This window comes from Solanum lycopersicum, chromosome 2, assembly GCF_036512215.1.
Source record: "Solanum lycopersicum chromosome 2, SLM_r2.1".
Taxonomy (NCBI): domain Eukaryota; kingdom Viridiplantae; phylum Streptophyta; class Magnoliopsida; order Solanales; family Solanaceae; genus Solanum; species Solanum lycopersicum.
The window spans coordinates 53,030,094-53,048,765 of NC_090801.1; the positions used below are offsets into that span (position 1 = coordinate 53,030,094).

General features: G+C 33.2%; 2 protein-coding genes across 3 annotated transcripts; one reads left to right on the forward strand and one right to left on the reverse strand.

Moving 5' to 3' along the window:
- Positions 1-1,492: 1,492 nt before the first annotated feature.
- On the forward strand, positions 1,493-12,108 carry LOC101252743 (E3 ubiquitin-protein ligase At3g02290-like). Of its 2 annotated transcripts, none has more exons than XM_069293436.1 (5): positions 1,493-2,364; positions 2,484-2,854; positions 3,749-4,169; positions 4,537-4,646; positions 11,867-12,108. In XM_069293436.1, the coding sequence occupies exons 2-5, from the start codon at positions 2,738-2,740 to the stop codon at positions 11,891-11,893; spliced, it is 675 nt and encodes a 224-aa protein (XP_069149537.1). In that variant the 5' UTR covers positions 1,493-2,364; positions 2,484-2,737; the 3' UTR covers positions 11,894-12,108. The 2 variants fall into 2 exon arrangements, with proteins under 2 accessions (XP_069149537.1, XP_004233394.1); XM_004233346.5 differs by having other exon boundaries at positions 1,493-1,689.
- A 596-nt stretch (positions 12,109-12,704) lies between these two features.
- MBP10 (MADS-box protein MBP10) lies at positions 12,705-17,264 on the reverse strand. The gene is made up of 8 exons (XM_004233345.5): positions 16,615-17,264; positions 16,464-16,533; positions 15,655-15,719; positions 14,860-14,959; positions 14,508-14,549; positions 13,897-13,938; positions 13,704-13,807; positions 12,705-13,028 (listed from the first exon to the last, which is right to left on the reverse strand). The coding sequence occupies exons 1-8, from the start codon at positions 16,797-16,799 to the stop codon at positions 12,932-12,934; spliced, it is 705 nt and encodes a 234-aa protein (XP_004233393.1). The 5' UTR covers positions 16,800-17,264; the 3' UTR covers positions 12,705-12,931.
- Positions 17,265-18,672: the final 1,408 nt, after the last annotated feature.

The following is an 18,672-nucleotide window of genomic DNA, read 5'->3' on the forward strand; positions in this document are numbered from 1 at the left end:
CTGTTGTGTTGATTTTGGTAGTATAAAAAAGTAATTATCAATTTTTTCATGTTTATACAAACTTAGATAAATCGTATGAAACACTTGGGCATTGATGAATATGATTTTAATGTATCGTCGATGGTGTGTTATCAATTGTATATATGCCCATCGTAATATGGTAATTGTATATATGATAATCTAGCTTATTTCGAAAAAAGGGTATGAAGTGGTTTTGTATACGGTGTTTTGTATGTTCTAGTACTGATATATAAATTACTTTATATTATTTCATTTTAAGAATAAAAATTTGTATAAATAAATTATATTTGTATTTGTAATTCTTTTGTATACATCTACAAACTATATTCGTGTATTAGTATGTATATATGAATATGATACTTAAATATGTTTAACTGTCTCATACGCCTTTGTATATATTACATTAATATACAACTGAATATATATGTAACTTCAGTAATTTGTATATAATTAACTACTAGAATATACAAATTACAATATACAATTATAATTTAGTCATAAACTATATATACAGTTCTCTTTTGTATATATCTACAAACTATATTTGTAAACTATATACAATTGTCTTTAATATACAAGACTATACACATATTACCTTAATATACAAGTCATCATATACATAACTTAAATAATTTGTATATATCTAATAAAATATACAAATCCCAATATACAATTACAATATAATTTGGACATAAACTATACACTTACTTAAAGTACTTTTTTTTAGCTCTTTTGTTTATATAACTAAGAAAAAAATACAAATAACTGAAACATATGTGATTCAAACATGCAATATACTATCTATAATTACATTTTAAGTCACTACCTGATGATCATGATGTTCTTCATATTTCAGTTGAAGCACATTCACACTCTTTTGGATCAATGGTATGATTTTCTTTTTACAATTTTAATGCTGCTAGCTTTTGCGTTGATAACAACTTTCTAAACTGTTATTGGTCATTTTTTTCTTAGATCTCATTTTTTCAATAGATTGATCATCTTGAACTTGTTTAGATTTTGCCGTAGATCTTAATTAATTCCAAAATTTTGAGTTAAACCCGTTGAAAACGAGAGTGGATTGTCAACAATTCCAATTTTGAAAAACTTATAATCTAAAAGATTTTTTTTAAAAAAATATGAAAAAACTAACACGCATAATAAATATATAATTGTTGAAGAAGAAAAAAAGGGATTCACGGGTTAATTTTTATTGTTACCTGCGAAGATTGAAAGCAAGACGAAAAAGAGAACATGAAAGTTTTCCGATTCGAAATAGGACCGAAAGAGTATTTTTAAGAGAAAGATATAGAATGATGATAGGAGAGATAAAATAAATTTTGTATGAAGTTATATACAAAGACAAAAAGATCATGCGTCTCACTAATTATGGCAAAAAAAAATATGAAAACTATGATTACCGACAGTAAATAAAAATAATTAAAGCATATCGCAAATTAAATCCTAATAAGGCTTGGCCGCTTGAGGTATTCTTTATTGACGCGTAACCGTGCTTATGTTGGCGAACGAAAACACAGATTTTTTTTTTATAAACAAATCCAAATCATCGAGTCTCCGATTTCAAGAATTCTTTGGGCTTCTGTCTTTTCTCCAACAAAATCATCCATTTATTCCATCGCTTTGTCTTTGTGTCTCCGTTATTTTGAGGTTTTTGTTCTTTTTCCCATCTTTTACTTTGTTATTTAGCCTGCAAATTGGTATTGTCTCAATTGGTTGATAAACAGATATATCTGCGTTAAAGTTTTTGTCTTTTGACTCAACAATGGATTAATTCTGAAATTAAAATTACCCAATTCTTGATTGTCTGTTTGTCTTATGATTGTGACAATTGAGCTTCTTTAGCTGATCGTTTATGGTTCCTTGCTTTCTTACTAAGATTGTGTGAATGAACAACCCCTTGATGCCCAAATAGAAAACAGTAGGAGAAAAAAGTAATCTTTTTTTGTAATTTTTGATGTTTTATAATCGTATCTACTTTCTAATAGTGTTTGTTGTTGTAAGTTATGATTGAATTCACGGCTAATAGCTTTTGCTTAAACAGTGTATGGTGTTAAGAAATTCATTATTTAGAACCCATTTAGTCGTTGTTCTAAAATCTAAAACCCATAAAGTTGAAATTATGCTCTGCCTCAATTAGCTGCTATGCAGTGGCTTGATTACCAAAGAAAGTAAAATTTTTGACTGAGTTTCACAATTGCCATAAAAAGATAACACATTTAACTACTGTATTGAGCACTCTGAGTTTTGGAAGTAAAAGGGTCCAAGTGGAGTTGAATGAATATTGAGGATTCATATAGACAACAAGAATTGTTTGGAATTAAGGTGTGTATTTCTTTGAGAGCTGCAAGTTTGAAAGTGTTGTGACTTGTGTGTCTTCTAAAATATACCATTCGGCTGTATATATCTTAGTTCTGATAGTTTAATGGTCTTTGCTGTTACAGGTGTCGAGTATCATACTTTTCTTTCTTAAGGCCTTGATCAGAAAGGGCATTCACTCATTCGGGATTTCCTGAAGAGAGCGGGTGCCCAATTGGCTCGCTTCTTCATTTGCTTGGCTGAAGGCCTTTTGTCAGTTCTATTAAGTTTCCGATCACCATAAGTTTTGCTTCCACAATCAGGAAATAGAGACAATTGGGAATTGTCAATGACTCTTGAAAAGGTTTTTGAGGTACTATCATAGGTTGAAAGAGATACAATGGGTGCAGTTTGTTGCTGCTTGCGAGACGAATGTGAAGATTTTGCCAACCCAAACAGCTCAATTTATAGGAACTGTATATGCTTTCCAACTCTTATTCAGAACTTCTTGCATGTGGTATGCTTTTCGAAGAAATTTTTGTATAATCACTTTACAGTTCCTTCGTTTTGAACACACTACTGCTTCTTATCAATGGATAGTACCTTTCTAGTGACTTTACTCTGAATCATTAACTAATATTTCCACCTGAAATAATTAGGGAGTTTCAAATTGGTCTTGTTACCGTTGCTTTGTCACGGGACAATGTTCAGTTGTAAGCGGCACTTGTTTTGTGAACCGATAGCATCAGTAGTTTGGTGGTAGAAATTGATACTCGAGTATCTTGAACAATGAGGCCCAAACTCATTTACTTCTTTGATCTGTTTAACAGGAATGCGCATATTTGCAATGAGTTGTTAGCTAACTCTGCCGTTGCTTAGACTCACTGGAGTAGTATTGGATGTTTCTTTTGCTAAATTTTGCTTGAAAAGTTAGGTTTTTTTGTTGCTTTGTACTAAAAAACTAAGATATACTGTGTTCGCTAAAGAAATTGAAACGAGAGGAGGGACAAATTTCAGGCTCTGGAAAGCAGTCAATTGTTAGATTCCATATGCTAGCGGATCCTGTCCATGGGATTCCTCCTTTGCGTTGCAATTAGGTTTTCTCTGCCTCTTATCAGATGGTGAAACAACTTTACTATTTCAGTAAGGCTCATCATCCACAGCTCTGACACATGGAAAGTAAGGAGGTTAATATTACTCGTAAATATTTTGAGAGTGTCTGGTAGCTGAACTTTTCTGCATAATCTGTTTAGGTATTTGTATCACAAAATATTATCTCTGTGTATGGTCTTGTATTTAGATCATCATCAGCTTCACATCAAGACCTTTTTCATTCACTGAATAGGTGCTGATGATAATTACTTCCCTTTATGAGCCATAGAATTTACATATCCTTATTCTTATCTTGCAGTATGCATCACTTTTCCATAGAGGAGAAAGACATGTCATTCCTTCATCGGATCAAGGTGCAGCATCTTTGAGTTCTACAGCCACTCTTGATGACTCACTATCTGACATGTACCGTTCTCCTCCGAGACCACTGCCATATGATGCTGATCCAAGATATTTCCGCTTGCAACAAGATGGACAAGTCTCAAGAAGGGAGAAAGGCTCGAGCCACTCACAAGAGGAAACTGAACCACTACAAAGAAGTTTTAATGACCCTGAATCGTTAAGTGATGTAAATAAATGGAGTCTGCCTACGTTTGAAGAAGGATCAAAAGAATTCAATAAGTCTTCTGTGGAATTCTCAACTGCTAAAATGACTTCTGGAGATGCTCATAGCTATTATTATTCAGAAGATGAAGATGTCTGCCCAACATGTCTTGAAGGTAAATTTTTTATAGCCTTATGTTCTACTTCATTGGATGTAACAAGTAGTCTGATGCATGCCGTCTGCACAGAGCCTTATAAAAAGTCTTCTTCTACTCCTCTTGTCCCACCCTCTGGTAGCGTAATTTAGACATTAGTTTATCAAGTGGACAGTGGAAATTTTAACTACCCAAGTTACTGTTATAGTTTTTCGTTTTTCCATCTAAAATCAGTGGTGTAATACTATTTGTTAAAGAATAAACACTCAAGACGAACAACAGTATTTGATAGCAAGGTTCAAGGTATCTTTTGAATAGTAATTTTCATGATACTGTAATCTTACCTTATCAAAACAAAAGATGACCCTGATGATCCTGTTTCTTTCAGAATATACGGAGGAAAACCCAAAAATAATAACAAAATGCTCTCACCATTTCCACCTGAGTTGTATATATGAGTGGATGGAAAGAAGTGACAGCTGTCCAGTTTGTGGCAAGGTAATTGTGATATCATTTATATTTTATGTGCCATCTCCTTCTCTTTTTATTTTTCTTTATGTATGATTTGTTGTTATGGTTGAGCTTATCCTATATATTCTGCTATGCTACGCACAGGTCCCAGGCTCTCCAAGGGAGATGTATGTTTATTTTTATTTTTCTACATTGACCTCTCTGTCGTAGTGACAATCAAGTAGTTCTAACATATAGCCGTTATAGCCTGACAATATAGACCCAAATCCCTTCATGAAGCTGCACAAATCCTCCCTACACTTTTTAGCTGGGCTAACTCTACCCCTGTAAATAACTTAAATCACTACCTGGATTTTTTCAGCTCCTTGGCTCTATAAGTTTTTTGTTCTTACTGAGCTGACAGATCCCCCTTTTGTAACTTCACACCTACTGGATGCCTTGATGAAATTTCACTTCATCAAAAAATCCTTCCCTCACTGCTTAATCTTAAAATGTGGATTCATAATAAAAGGCAGTTCTAGCAATTTCATGGTGTAAAGATTAAATTTATTTCTTATAGATAAAAATAGAAACATCTAAAATTTCTTGTCTTTTGTCGAGAAAGTCTGAACTAGGAAAGGCAAAAAAAAACCCGGAGGGAGGGGGGTTGTAAGGAACTGTAACTCCCTCGTTTCTATTAGTTTAAGATTCTTTTTCATGACATACCCTGTTCTTATTCTCAGCTACACTCCTGTGTTTGTCAAAGATTATCTTCTTGGTGCACAAAAAAGCATGAGCTGACATTCTTCAGGAAAAACTACTGATACATGGGCCAACTCATTACAAATACTTGGATGGGATATAGCTAGCATCTATTTTATCATCATTAGCTTGTTTTGGCATGGAGGAGTGGCTCATTGCTTATTTGTTTAGTTATCTTTTTCTCTATTTGGTAATTATACCCAAATGAGCAAACCTAACTTTTCCTGCATTAATACTGCTTTATATGAAATACTGAGGTTTTCTATATCATAAAGGTAGTTTTATGGAATAAACACGGGAAAAGAGTTTATCGGGAAATCTCTAGGATATGTTTATTTTAATGAGTGCCGGTGATGAGAGTGAAACCAGCCAAACTGCTGTCAAGTATAGAAGGTTTAGTGTAAAATACCAATTGTAGTGTGAGAGCTTGAACCGTGAACTGAGCAGAGAAAAGCATGTCAAGGTTTTTATAACTTGTAGCATTTCTAGGCCGTCAGAAGCAAGTCAATAACATTAGATGAACAGTAGAATAAATTCTGAATAAGCGTGGAGAATCTAAACGAGGTGGTAGAGTGATACAACCTGAACACTGACAATTGTATTGCATGTGCATGTTTGTTTCAAATGTTGTCCTATTCTTAAGATACTTCATATAACCATGCTTTTAGATTGGCTAACAACTTGCAAGGTCTCTTTAAGTGCTCTCAGTTATGGTACCAAAGTCTAGTGGCTTGTTATGCAGTTAAACATGTGCAATAGTTAAAGCCCACAATGTGTGGCTATCTTGAGGAAATTGTAAGTTTTGGGAAATGGTCTCTAAAAGAAGTTCATCAGACCGATGAAAATTGATGCCAATAGCCAGAGCAACAATAAATTAACGATTAATGAGGACAATATCTTGAGGTTAAATAAACATTTGGAGATGATACAACATTAGAGAGATTATTCAGGGGGAGATATCACATGCAACTTTCTTTGGAAAAGTTGTTTGATTAAAAGTTCAGTGAGAAACTAAAAGATCCGTTCTTTTCATTTAGGGATTGTCGTTGGTAAGCATCAAGAAGATACTTGGAAGTGTATCAAGGATTAAAAGTTGTATAGGCTCGTCAACGCGAGAGAGATGAGGACTCGTGACTTTGGACCAAATGAAGTGCATCAAGGATGTGAATGTAGAAATAATGGTAGAAGAAGCTCGCATTAGACAAAAATGGTAGATGTACTTCAATAAGCTCTTGAATGAGGGAAGGATAGTGTGCTGGGAGAGTCGGAGTAGTCCAAGAGTCATAGGGATTTGGGTATTGTGGGTGCATAAATATTACAGAGGTTAAGAAGGCAATTCAGAGGATGAGAAGGGGAAGAACGACTAGGCCAGACGAGATTTCGTTGAAGTTTTAGAAGAAAGCATGAGAAATAGGTTTGGAGTGGCTAACTGGGTTGTTTAATGTCATTTCTAAGAGGGCTAGAATGTCAGATGAGTGGAGTTGGAGTACAATGATTCCGTTGTATGTACAAAAAAATGTGATATTCAAAATTGTAACAACTATAGGGGTAATAAGCTACTAAGCCACTATAAAAGTTTGGGAGAAGGTGGTCGAGATGAGGATGAAGAGGGATGTGTCTACCTCCGAGAACCAATTTAGTATTCATGCTTGGGCTATCAACTACCAAAGCCATTCATCTTGTAAGGAGATTGTTGGAACAATATAGAGATAAGAAGAGACTTACACATGGTGTTCTTGAACTTGAATAGGCATATGATAAAGTCCTTATGGAGGTTCTACGGAGATGTTCGGAGTCTACAGGTGTACATGTAGCTTACATTTGGGCCACTAAAGACATGCATGATGGAGCCAAAATTCGAGTAAAAGCAGTATAGGCAACTTATAATACTTTCGAGTCACGATGGGGTTACACTAGACACCCTTAAATTGTATCTATTTGCCTTAGTGATAGACAAATTGATGCAACAAAGTTAAGGGGAGGTGTCGTGGCGTATGTTATTAACAGATGACACAATATTGATCGACAAGATATGAGAAAAAGTTATTGATAGAAGAGGTTTGTAGACAGACTTTAGGACCTATAATTTAAATGTTTTAGGTTAAACACGACTATAACAAAGTACTTGGTGTGAAAGTGGAGTGATGTGACGCATGAAGTGGCGGTGGAAGTGATGATTGATACACAAGTTATACCCAAGAGAGGAAGTTTCAAGTATATTAAGTCTATAATCCAAGGAAATTGGGAGATTGACGATGATGTGCACATTCTATTGGAGCATCGTAGATGAAATGGAGGCTTGTGTCACTGTGTGATAAGAATGTGTTTCCAAGGCTGAAATGTAATTTCTATAGAGTAGTGGTTAAGCATGATTTGTTGCATGAGACAGAGTGTTGGCTAGTCAAAGTGCACATGTTCAGAAATGAATGTAGCAGATGAATGTGTGACATACTATGAGAAATAAGATTAGGAGTGAGATTATACGGGACAAGGTTGTTGGAATGGCCTCCATGGAGGATAAGATGTGGGAAATTGAGACAGATGGTTTTGGTATATGAAAGAAGAGGAGCATAAATGCATCGGTGAAGAGGTGTGATAGGTTGGCTGTAGTAGGTTTTAGTAGAGGTAGAGGCAGGTCAAAGAAAGAATTAGGGGAGGTAATTAGTCAATACATTGCACATCTTCAACTTATTGAGGACATGACCTTAGATAAAAAGATTTGGAGGTCAAGGATAAGCTTAGAAGGGTAATACTTAGCCGAGCGTTCTAGTATAAGTTAGTATACTGGTAGGATGTTATTCTCCTTGTTTTCACCTTAACTTTTGCTTATTTGTTTCGCATACAGTTTCATTAGTGCTTTCAACTCCCAATCTTGGAAATTTCTCCTAACTTAAAGTCCCATTGGTTATTTTGCCAATATTGCTCTGTGTGCTCTATAGTGGAATCTGGATCTGATGCCAGTTGATAGAGAAGTGAAAATTCACTTTCCAGAGCCACTGACCCCAACCACTTGTCCATCCAAACTTTTACCTGTGCTTCATTCCTTGCGTTGAATTTTGAGTTTAGACTCATCCCACAATTTTGTAATATGTTTCCAAGGACCTGTGACATTGGGTAATCTGCTCTGCTTTGTGTACCTGTGTTTCAGCTCTCCGTATTTTCCTTTGATCACGGCTTTCCACAACCCTAGATTTTCCATGTTGTACTGCCAATGCCATTTCCTTGGCATGCTTTTGCAATGTAGTACCAGATCTGTCATACACTAAACCCTAAACTAAACCTTCACTACTCTTGGCCATCTGATCAGATGAAATTTGTGATTCTGGCCAGTGTTATCAAAAGCAAAAAACTCAAAAAAGCTCTAATGTATGTTGGGGCTTTAAGCACAAATAAAGCAAGAGCTTTAATGAAAAAGACGCAAATGGAGAAAAAAACACAAATATATATGTTTAGTCCAAGTATACAAGGTTAAATAACAAATATATGGATGATGAACTTGAACTTTTTTTACAATAAAGGGAAATATCAATAGTTTAGTGCAGTCTCTATCAGAAAACGCTCATTAGCAAGGAAAAATATGTCTTAGTGCCTTGATGACGGACTGAACCTCACATTAAGTGAGGTGAAGCTCTCAACAAGTTTTAAGCCTCACTTCTGGGTTTATGCATGCCTTTGACAATACTGATTCCATCAATTTCATTCCCCATTCTCATCTTAGCTGTTCTACTTCTTTTGCTTTGATTGGTATTGGTAAAAGAACATGAAGTATGTATGCTGCCCAACTCACTATTACTTAATTAATTGCCCTCAAAATAGTTCAAGATGTCGATCTTTTCTCAAATTGACAATAACCCTATTCCCTGTGACTTGCATCTTGCCACCTGGTGGGAGGCCCAGGTATGTTACTGGGAAGGATCCCAGATTGCAGCACAATATCTGAGATAGATCCTCCAGTTCAGGGACTACATTAACTGGGTATATGGTGCTTTTTTAACATGTTCGTAATTTGTCTTGATAAGGCCTCAAAGAGAATAAGTGTGAGATTCAAGCTGTAACCTCTCAGCTCTCCAATATATGAGTGTCTCATATACATAGAGAAGATGAGAAACTTTGACAGAGTTCCTAGCATCATTTCCAACCTTAAAGCTTCCAGCCAACGTAGTAGATTGGCTTTCTCAATCATTTTACTGAGTCCCTCCATAGCTAAAATAGATAGGAATAGGGAGAGGGAATCTCCTTGCCTGTGACCTACCTGAGGAGAGAAAAAAGCCTACACGTTCCACCATTTATTGAGATAGTATTTAACAGTAGTAAAAACTGAATTTGATCCACTTAAGCCATCCTTCTCCAAATCCCGTTTTCCTCAGAAAAGAGAATAGATATCACCAGTTCAGCTGATCATAGCTTACAATGTCCTGAAAAAGGACCAGGCTGTTCAGGTTTCAACTTCCATCCCAAGACCTCATTAGCTAACAAGGCCACGTCAGAAATCTACCTTGATTTGATAAATGCATGCTGATGCCCTGAAACCAGTTTCATTTTCACTGTAAAAAATTTTAAGACAATTTTATACACACTACCAATTAAATTGATTGGCCTTTAATCTCTCAACTCCACAACCCCCTCCCTCTGAGGAATTAGAGTTGTGAATGATGCATTGTATGATCTTACCATGTTTCTTGATTGATGAAAGTGCTGAAAAGCTTTCAGAGCATCATGTTTGATCACTACATATGCCTTTTGGTAGAATGCCATGGTGTATCCATCAGGGTCCAGAGCTTTATTGAAGCACTTTCTGTTGTAGAGGCAAATGCTTCAGATTCCCCGGTCTTTCCAGCCACACTTTCTCATCCTCTGTGATTGATGCCACCTCCTCTGGCTTTGTTATTCAATTCTCATTTAATAACCCTAACAAGTACTCCCTCCATCCCAATTTATGTGGTGAAAATGATTAAATGGATTTAGGTATCCAATCAAACTACTTGTGAACGATGAAGAATGGCAACTATTCTGGTTGTTTGCCTGACCTGATTTGGTGCAATAACTCAGGCTTATGCTTGAGCTAACCAAATTAGTCTATGGTTGGATGGGTCCAAAATTTTGCTTAGAGCTTGTCAGGGCCATTAAGGCAGTCTAAACAGAGTTTATTCCCTACTTATCTTTCTAAGTCAAACCGCACCAGAATGCTGTACCGTGATCTGGGGTTGGCTTTAGCCAACCAGTCCACCCTTTTTAAGGTACATTTTTGGGCTTTTTTCATGCTTATCCACAAATCTCTGTAGGGCCTATTATTGACAATGCACATGGAAATGTTCCTTGGGAAATTTTGCGACCAGATATTGCGTGAAAGTGATTGGAAGTTTCTAACTGTGTTGATTTTAATAGAGTTGTCGAGATGAGATTCATGAAAGGGTTTGGTAAATCTAGCTAATTTCCATCTCTTAGCTTATGTCAGGGTTTAGCGCGACAGATAAGTGGTATTTGACACCTCTAATATAGAGAAAGGATTAAAGAAGTCTTATGTAAAATTAAAGAGGACCATGTATAGGGCCCATAATATGTTTTCTGGTGTCCACCAAGGTTTGACACCATGCAGTAATATGCATTGGGACACTTCCAGTTCTGTTAACCCCCAAAAATTTTAAAAATCAATGGGTCTTCTACAAGACCGAACACTTCAATTGATGTTAATGTTGCTATAAAAACCACCTATGTGACGAGTCACAAGAGTATACTCTGGCTGCTTCTCCTCCCTACACCCTCCTTTACTTTTTTTAAATCCGTGCCATGTTCTTCAGTGCCTTTGCTGCCCTTTCCCTGCTATAGTTTTTCCTTGTCTCATGAATAGAAGAAGGTTCCTTTTTGCTAAGTTGCACCACATATGCATGTTAGAACTCGATACATCATATTATATCCTTGGCAGTTGAAGTTAGAGTTATCAATCTCAGTTTCAAGTGGACTGTGCTGCAATTTCGCGCTCAAGAATCACAGATCTGCTTTAGTTCTTTCAGTGCTTCACCGTGTGCACAAATTTACAACACATGTCCCTGTTAAATAGTAGATTTGTCGATTTTGGATTAAAACAAGAATAGACAGCAAAAGAGCACCAGAAAACATCGGGAATGAGAAACAAGAAAAAAGAAAAGGGTCAACTAGGATATTATGTTGATTCAGATACACAGTGTATCATACAGTTATTATTTGTGCAACACATTTAAATGATTTTGGTGGAAATAATTTGTCTTTCTTCTTTCTTGGCCTTCTTGTTTGCTTTACTTTTCATAGACATGGTAAGATGTAGATGAGGTTGTAGGAGGAGCATTCCAGTTTTTCTCTTTGACCTTGTAACACACTAATTCAAGCTCCCCCCCAAAATCCTTCAGTTTTATCGTACTTCTTTCAGTTAAAGTTATGTGTTAATAGATAAATACTCGTATACAGCAGACATTGTTTCGAAAAACATTTTTCTAAAATTTCAAGTTTGGCCTTCTCTTTTTGATTTGTAGGTGATGGCATTTGACGAAACAACCTAATCTCTGCTTCAAGAAGTTGCAGTCGCGGAGGGGTGAAACCAGCAGTAGTAAGGGATTATAAAACCAGAACAGATAAATTTAAAGTCTGTGTGAATACCATTTTGCCAAATTCATATATGTTATCATGTACAGTAAAATATAAAATAAGTACTAATTGTTGAAACATATCCCTGATTAATGCTTGAGTTTCCATGTTATATGGTTTTCACTTTAATGTTGCACCCCCAGTTTGGTGTATTTTCCAAATACAATTTCTGCTGTTGTTTACAGGTACATAGTTAACAGATTACTCTCTTGTTATAATAACATTGGTTTGGTGAAAGGTTTTTTACATGGATAACCTACATTTCTTGTTGAAAATAAAAATCTACTAGAGCAAAGTTCAGAAATATTGTTCTCCATTACAAGCCTCTCTACCTTAACGAGGTATGAATAAGGTCGAGATAAGATCTGTATACACCCTATTCTCACCGAACTCACATTGTTTTTCGTTACAACCTCTCTACCTTAACGAGGTATGAATAAGGTCTAGATGATGTCTGCATATACTCCATCCTCACCAAACTTACATCTCTCTACCTTAGCTCGAGGTATGGATAAGATCTATATATATCTCATTCTATCATCAAACTTTTGCATATTGGATCAGTGTTGTCAGTAGACTTCAATTAACTTGAAATCAAGGACTAAATATTTATTGGAAAACAACAACAATAAATCAACATTAATCCATATTTCAAATTATTCTTAATATATATATACCTTTGGAAAAATATTTTTCACTAACCATCTATCAAATATTGAAAACATATTCTAGAAAAAATATTTTCAATCATAGCAAACACAAATTAAGGTGACATTTCTAATAGTTCATACAAACTATTAAGACTATTTAATTTGTTAGCTCATCATCTGCTCCATATTTAGTAAAAGAAGTAGACAAAGGTTAATTAGTTACAGATTTGATTACAACTAATTAATTGGTACAACAAATTATAGACATACAATTGTGATTTTATATGTATATAAATTAAGTTTTCATCCTTTGTTGTGGACATGGTGGAACATCCATGGAGGCATCAAGCTATTGTAACCATCGCGATTTTGACTTTGATCCGTTGCTTGAGAAGGACCGCTGATAATTTATTATCTCAAAATAATAAGCGAAGTACAAGGTAAGACTATATACGATATTAAATTAATCGTCAATGTACCATGTTATCCGTTATATATGTGTGTCATGTGTAAATAAGGTCTTTTAAACAAAACCTAAAAATATATCCACATATATTTTCAGAGGTACCGTACACATGACCTCAATATTGTTTATAGAGATAATGCACAAATACCCCCTCAATCTATGTCCGAAATGTCGGAGACACACTTATACTATGCTAAGGTCCTATTACCCACCTGAACTTATTTTATTAATAATTTTCTACCCTTTTCGTCCTTCGTGCCACTATCTTGTGGGCCCAACGCTCGTTGACTTTTTTATGTCAAGTTAGTGCCATGTAGGACGAGTGGGGTAGAAAATTACTTATAAAATAAGTTCAGGGGGTAATAGGACCTTTGTATAGTATAAGTGTGTCTTTGGGATTTCGAGCATAGGTTGAGGGGGTACTTGTGCATTTTCCCTTTTTTATATTAAGATTAAAGATTTAAAAATGAAGTTTCGAAGCTTGAAGACATGTTAAATCAAGAAGTTTATATTCAAACACACGTTTCACATTCGTATATAAATTTATTTTTTAAAAAATAATAAATATAGATTTAATTAAAATTCTCGAATATAGAAAAAGAGTAATACCCAATTGTTTGGTTAGTGACTGTGGGAGATTGTAGCAAGAAAGTCATAGTAGAGCTTTGGCCTGGATTTGTTTGCACAATTTGCTTCTTCTCATTTTCTTTAAGCTGTTTAATACAATGTTCCGCGCTTTAATATAAATATTGAATATCAAACAAAACGAAGGGAAAAAAACTCATAATATAATATATATTACCTTGTTAGAAATTAAGTTGTTTCGCTGTTGCAGTTCTTTTTCCTGCAATTGATGTGACAAAATTAACTATTATGCCATAACATTAATTATAATTTAAATTTTAATAAAAAATATATACTTTAATTTATAAAAATAAATTACATCACATATCTCATATCTTCACATTATATCAGCATAATTAATTACTTTTTTGCACCTGTACTCATACAATATTGTACATTTACCATACACAATGACGTGTATAAATAGTATTTATACACATTGTTGTCATTTGTATGCTTTGAAAAATTTTTTGTTTCCCACCTCGCCGAAAAGGTAAATCATTTTCTAACTAAAGCGATTCTATATATCAGGAAATTTAAATATATTCGAACGTTTTAATTAAAAGTGAAGATATATTTATCATTCAACTGTCATCATTAATCGCTAAAAAAACCACTCGTAGATCACATAATTAATTGTGACAAGAAAGAAATATTAAATAAAGTGCAGTTACTTTAATAAAGTAAAAAATATTTTTGGACTTGACATAATTAATACAAGTAAATTACAATAACTATACGTGAATATTAATGAGTTTGTTTTTATAAGTTAAAAGAAATAATTTTTACCTTTTTCTGCAGCTGGGAAATGGACTCGTGCATCAGTTGGTTCTGCAAATTCCAGTGACAGGTCATGTTGAGCACTTTTTTTTTATTTTTTAGGTTAAAACAACATTATATTAATATATAATTAACTTCTAGTATTAGTTAGTCGAACGTATTTTATTGAAAAATTATACCTTAAATACAGATCAAAACTTAATTTTTTTATTTATAAATAATTTCTAGCTTCTCCAATTAATTAATAATTTATTGAAAGTAAAAAATAAATAAAATGTCATTTTATTCAATAAAATGAAAAGTACCGTTGATATTACTTATTTTTTCTTATATATTATTAATGGTTGAGAATAATACTAACCTTCTTAGATCGCACTCGCTTTAGAGCTGTATCGAGCTGTTTCTCTAAACCCCGAAATTCACGCAGATTAAAGGCGTCCAGATCTTCTCCCATAAAATGCCTGCATTCATATTTGGATTTCGATTACGAATATACATCAAAGAAATATACAAGGTTAGTATGAATAGTTTTTATATATTCGCGTTTTTATTTATATGTTATAGCAAGTAACATATCTGATTTTTAAGATTTCATTTCCATATTCTAGGAAGGTGAAGTTATTTATATTACCAGTGTACAAAACTTAACAACTTAATTTTTTTTTTGCACAAAAATTCCAACTAGAAATTCCCCTCCGTTTTAAATTGCTCCCTACGTTGAATTTTTTAAATTTCGAGATTTAAATAGGTTATAACTTTTTCATTTATTTTTTAAATATTTTGAATAATTAATTATTACAACTTATAGTGCTTTTTTACATAGTTTATAAATATATATAACTTTCATTTCAAAAGATTTTGAAGATTTTATGTGCAAATGAATTTCCAGTCAAACTTAATTTGTTTGATACGAGTAACAAAAAATGTCACATAAATTGAAACAAAAGTAATTGTTTGACCGTCGATATAGAGTTAATATGCTGCAACATCTCTAAAACTTGTTTTCTTAAACATGAGATAACATATGTATTTTTGCTGATAAAATCTTTTCATAGAAAAAATAGAAAAATGTGTCATTTTTCTTTTAACATACTTATAAGAAAATAGTGTCAAATTAAACAAAGTAATTACTCGCCACATGAAGTGGAGTAGGTACCTTATATTTCTTTGCAGAAGTTCAACTCTTGCCATGAGCTTTGGGTACTCAAGAGTCCAATTTTCCTACAACAATCCATGAAATCATACAACAAGATTTCAAGTATACTACTATACATTATTTCGATTCTATCAAAAATGTTACAAGTTTTTTTTCAAAAGTAATATATCTTTAAAGTATCTGACGCATAATCGAGTCTTGCAACCACTTATTAATAGTGGAGATAGGAGATCAAGTTAACGAATACCTCAAGGGTTATCTATAACGAGGCAATCAATATTATTAGAGAGTCCAAACAATATAAAATTATTTGTAGGTTCTCTTTTATCCTAAATCGTGCTTAAACATCTCACATAATTGAGACATTAAAATTAATTAACAAATCTCTCTATCAATTGATTAGACTCTTTGGTAATTAAAGAAATAAAAAGTACATTATAGCAAAGGAGAAAAAAGGAATTGTGAAAGATAATAAGTAGATGATAATAATCAAAATTCTTCACAATTTAATTGGATAGCTTTCTTCATCTTCTATTCAAAGCACTCAATAATTATTTACTCAAAAAATCATGTTTCATGGTGATTCTAATTCTTAAAAAAATGATTTAAAAATGATAATAACTATTGAGAGAGAATATGAGAAATCAATTATATACAACAAATTGAAGATGGAGAACGGAGTAAAAAAACCATTGTAACCAAGATATGAGAAGAGTAAAATTTATTAGGATCAATTAAAAAAAAAAGAAATAAATAATCTCTATTAAAAATTAAAAAGATCTAAATGAAAGATAATAACTAAATAGTACCTTATAAGTTGTATTCAAGTTCATCTCCTCGTATGAGTAATTTTCATATCTTTCCAATATATTTTCCATGCTATATATAAAAATAGAAAAAAAAAATTAATTAAAAAATTTACTACTAATTAATAAAATTCCTTTAATAATAATTATGAACCTTGATTGAGTAGAGTACTCAAATAGTTTTCCATTTGAAGAGAAAACAATTAATGCCACCTCAGCATCACATAGCACAGAGATCTCGTTGGTTTTCTTCAACAAACCGGATCGTCTCTTTGAGAATGTAACTTGTCTGCTTATTTTATTTTCGATACGCTTCATCTCCACCCTACCCCGCCCCATCTTTCAAAGAGACGGATTTAGAGCGAGTTCTAATCTAATAAAAAATTATTCAATAACACCATACTTGAAATTAATAACGTTTACAATTACTTTTTTTTGAAACGTAGGGGCATGTGAAATTAAAATTAAAGCGTAAATGAAAATTCACAATGTCTAAATTCGGAACTAACAGATGCTATGCAGGAGAGCAACAAAAGAAGAAACCCTAATTGCTAAATGGAAAAAAGTGCAAGGAAAAATCAAGTTTCTATATGTGTCTTTTAAGTCAATTATTCATGGTGTCAACTGTCAATATATACGGGGATAATGCACAAATACCTCTCAACTTATGCCCGAAATCTCAAAGACACACTTATACTATACTAAGGTCCTATTATTATTTTTGTTAATAATTTTTTATCCCTTTTCTGCTTACGTGGCACTAAATTGTGGGACCAACGTTGATTGGCTTTTTTTTCCAAGCTAGTGTCACGTAGGCCGAAAAGGGGCAGAAAATTATTAATAAAAATAAGTTTAGGGGTAATAGGACTTTAGTATAATATAAATATGTCTCTGGGATTTCGGGCATAAGTTGAGGGATACTTGTGCACTATATGCGGTATTTTTATTTAGGGGTGGTTTGGTTTGAAGAAAGTTATGATGCTATGATTAGTTATTTTTTAGTGAATGTTTGATTTGTTGCATTAAAAATAATATGTATGGCATAATTTTTAAGAATAATTTATTTCTTCGATTTTCTTCGTAAATGTGAAAGTGATAATATAAAAATAGCTTAAGAGGAAAATTTTGTTTAACTATTTTTCCAGTTATCTCATCATTAATTCATTATTACTCGACTCAAGACAATAATAACTCAAAATTATAGGGTCCTTTGGTGCGAGGGATCAAAAATAACGATAATGTGATAAAAAAAAAAATCTTGTTTAGTTGTCATGTTTAGAATAACTTATCCACCATTTACATTATAGTGATGAGATATGTTATTCGTAAATAACTACCTTCAAAATAACCTATCCTGTAATAACTTATTCCCAACGATAGTAATAAAAATTTATGTTACGATTATTTTTCTTTATCCATCACTGGACTAAACGTGTTGGAAGAACTTTAATTTAGAGTTGGTGGGCTAACTGTCGTTATTGGGAAACCTGTATGCATATTGAAAAAGTAAAAAAAAGACAAAGAGTGTTGTTTGTAGGTACAATTGGTGTCGAATAGTAATTGGAGAGTACTGCTGTGAAGTGACTCTAGTTGTTTAACTGTTTCTTCACTATGAACCACACGATGACAAACGTAGTACAATCGAAGCCAAAAATAGATTCAAGGTTATTACAAAACTTAAATAACAAAACCACAAACACTGCAATTATACTACCTAGTATATTAGTACTAGCAGTGAGACTGTTTCGTTTTTGATCAAAAATTTCGCGCTCGAGTTTAATATAGGTTGTATCAATGGTGAAGCTATCTCACCCTTGATCAGAAATTTCGAGTTTTGAATATAAAAAAAAATTATATTAAGAGCACCACTCAGAATGAATTTTGCAGTGTACGATTCAAATTTAATTGGGGGCTCTAATACGAAATTCCGCATTGGGTGGAAAAGGAAAAAGAAAAAGCTATGATCAATCTACTCTCCACTGTTGCAGTTTACCCTGCTATGTTGTACTAAATTGTATTCTTGCATGAATCTCAAAGGATAATATTTGATTTTCTTTTAATTATAAGTATTTAAAATTATATCCAAAAAAAAATATAGCTTATTTGTGATTCCGAGATCTGTGAGTAGAAAATCCTAAAAACTATTTCGAGCCAATTTTTGAGAACTATGAAAATATTTAAAGTAAAAAATTATACCATTTGATGAATATAA

Coding starts and splice junctions, on each gene's coding strand:
- LOC101252743 (XM_069293436.1), top strand. CDS start 2,738: ATGGGTGCAGTTTGTTGCTGCTTGCGAGACGAATGTGAAGATTTTGCC. Junction 2,855..3,748: donor TTCAGAACTTCTTGCATGTG/GTATGCTTTTCG, acceptor CTTATCTTGCAG/TATGCATCACTTTTCCATAG. Junction 4,170..4,536: donor CTGCCCAACATGTCTTGAAG/GTAAATTTTTTA, acceptor TGTTTCTTTCAG/AATATACGGAGGAAAACCCA.
- MBP10 (XM_004233345.5), bottom strand. CDS start 16,799: ATGGGGCGGGGTAGGGTGGAGATGAAGCGTATCGAAAATAAAATAAGC. Junction 15,720..16,463: donor ACTTGAATACAACTTATAAG/GTACTATTTAGT, acceptor GGATTGTTGTAG/GAAAATTGGACTCTTGAGTA. Junction 13,939..14,507: donor TTTCCCAGCTGCAGAAAAAG/GTAAAAATTATT, acceptor CATCAATTGCAG/GAAAAAGAACTGCAACAGCG.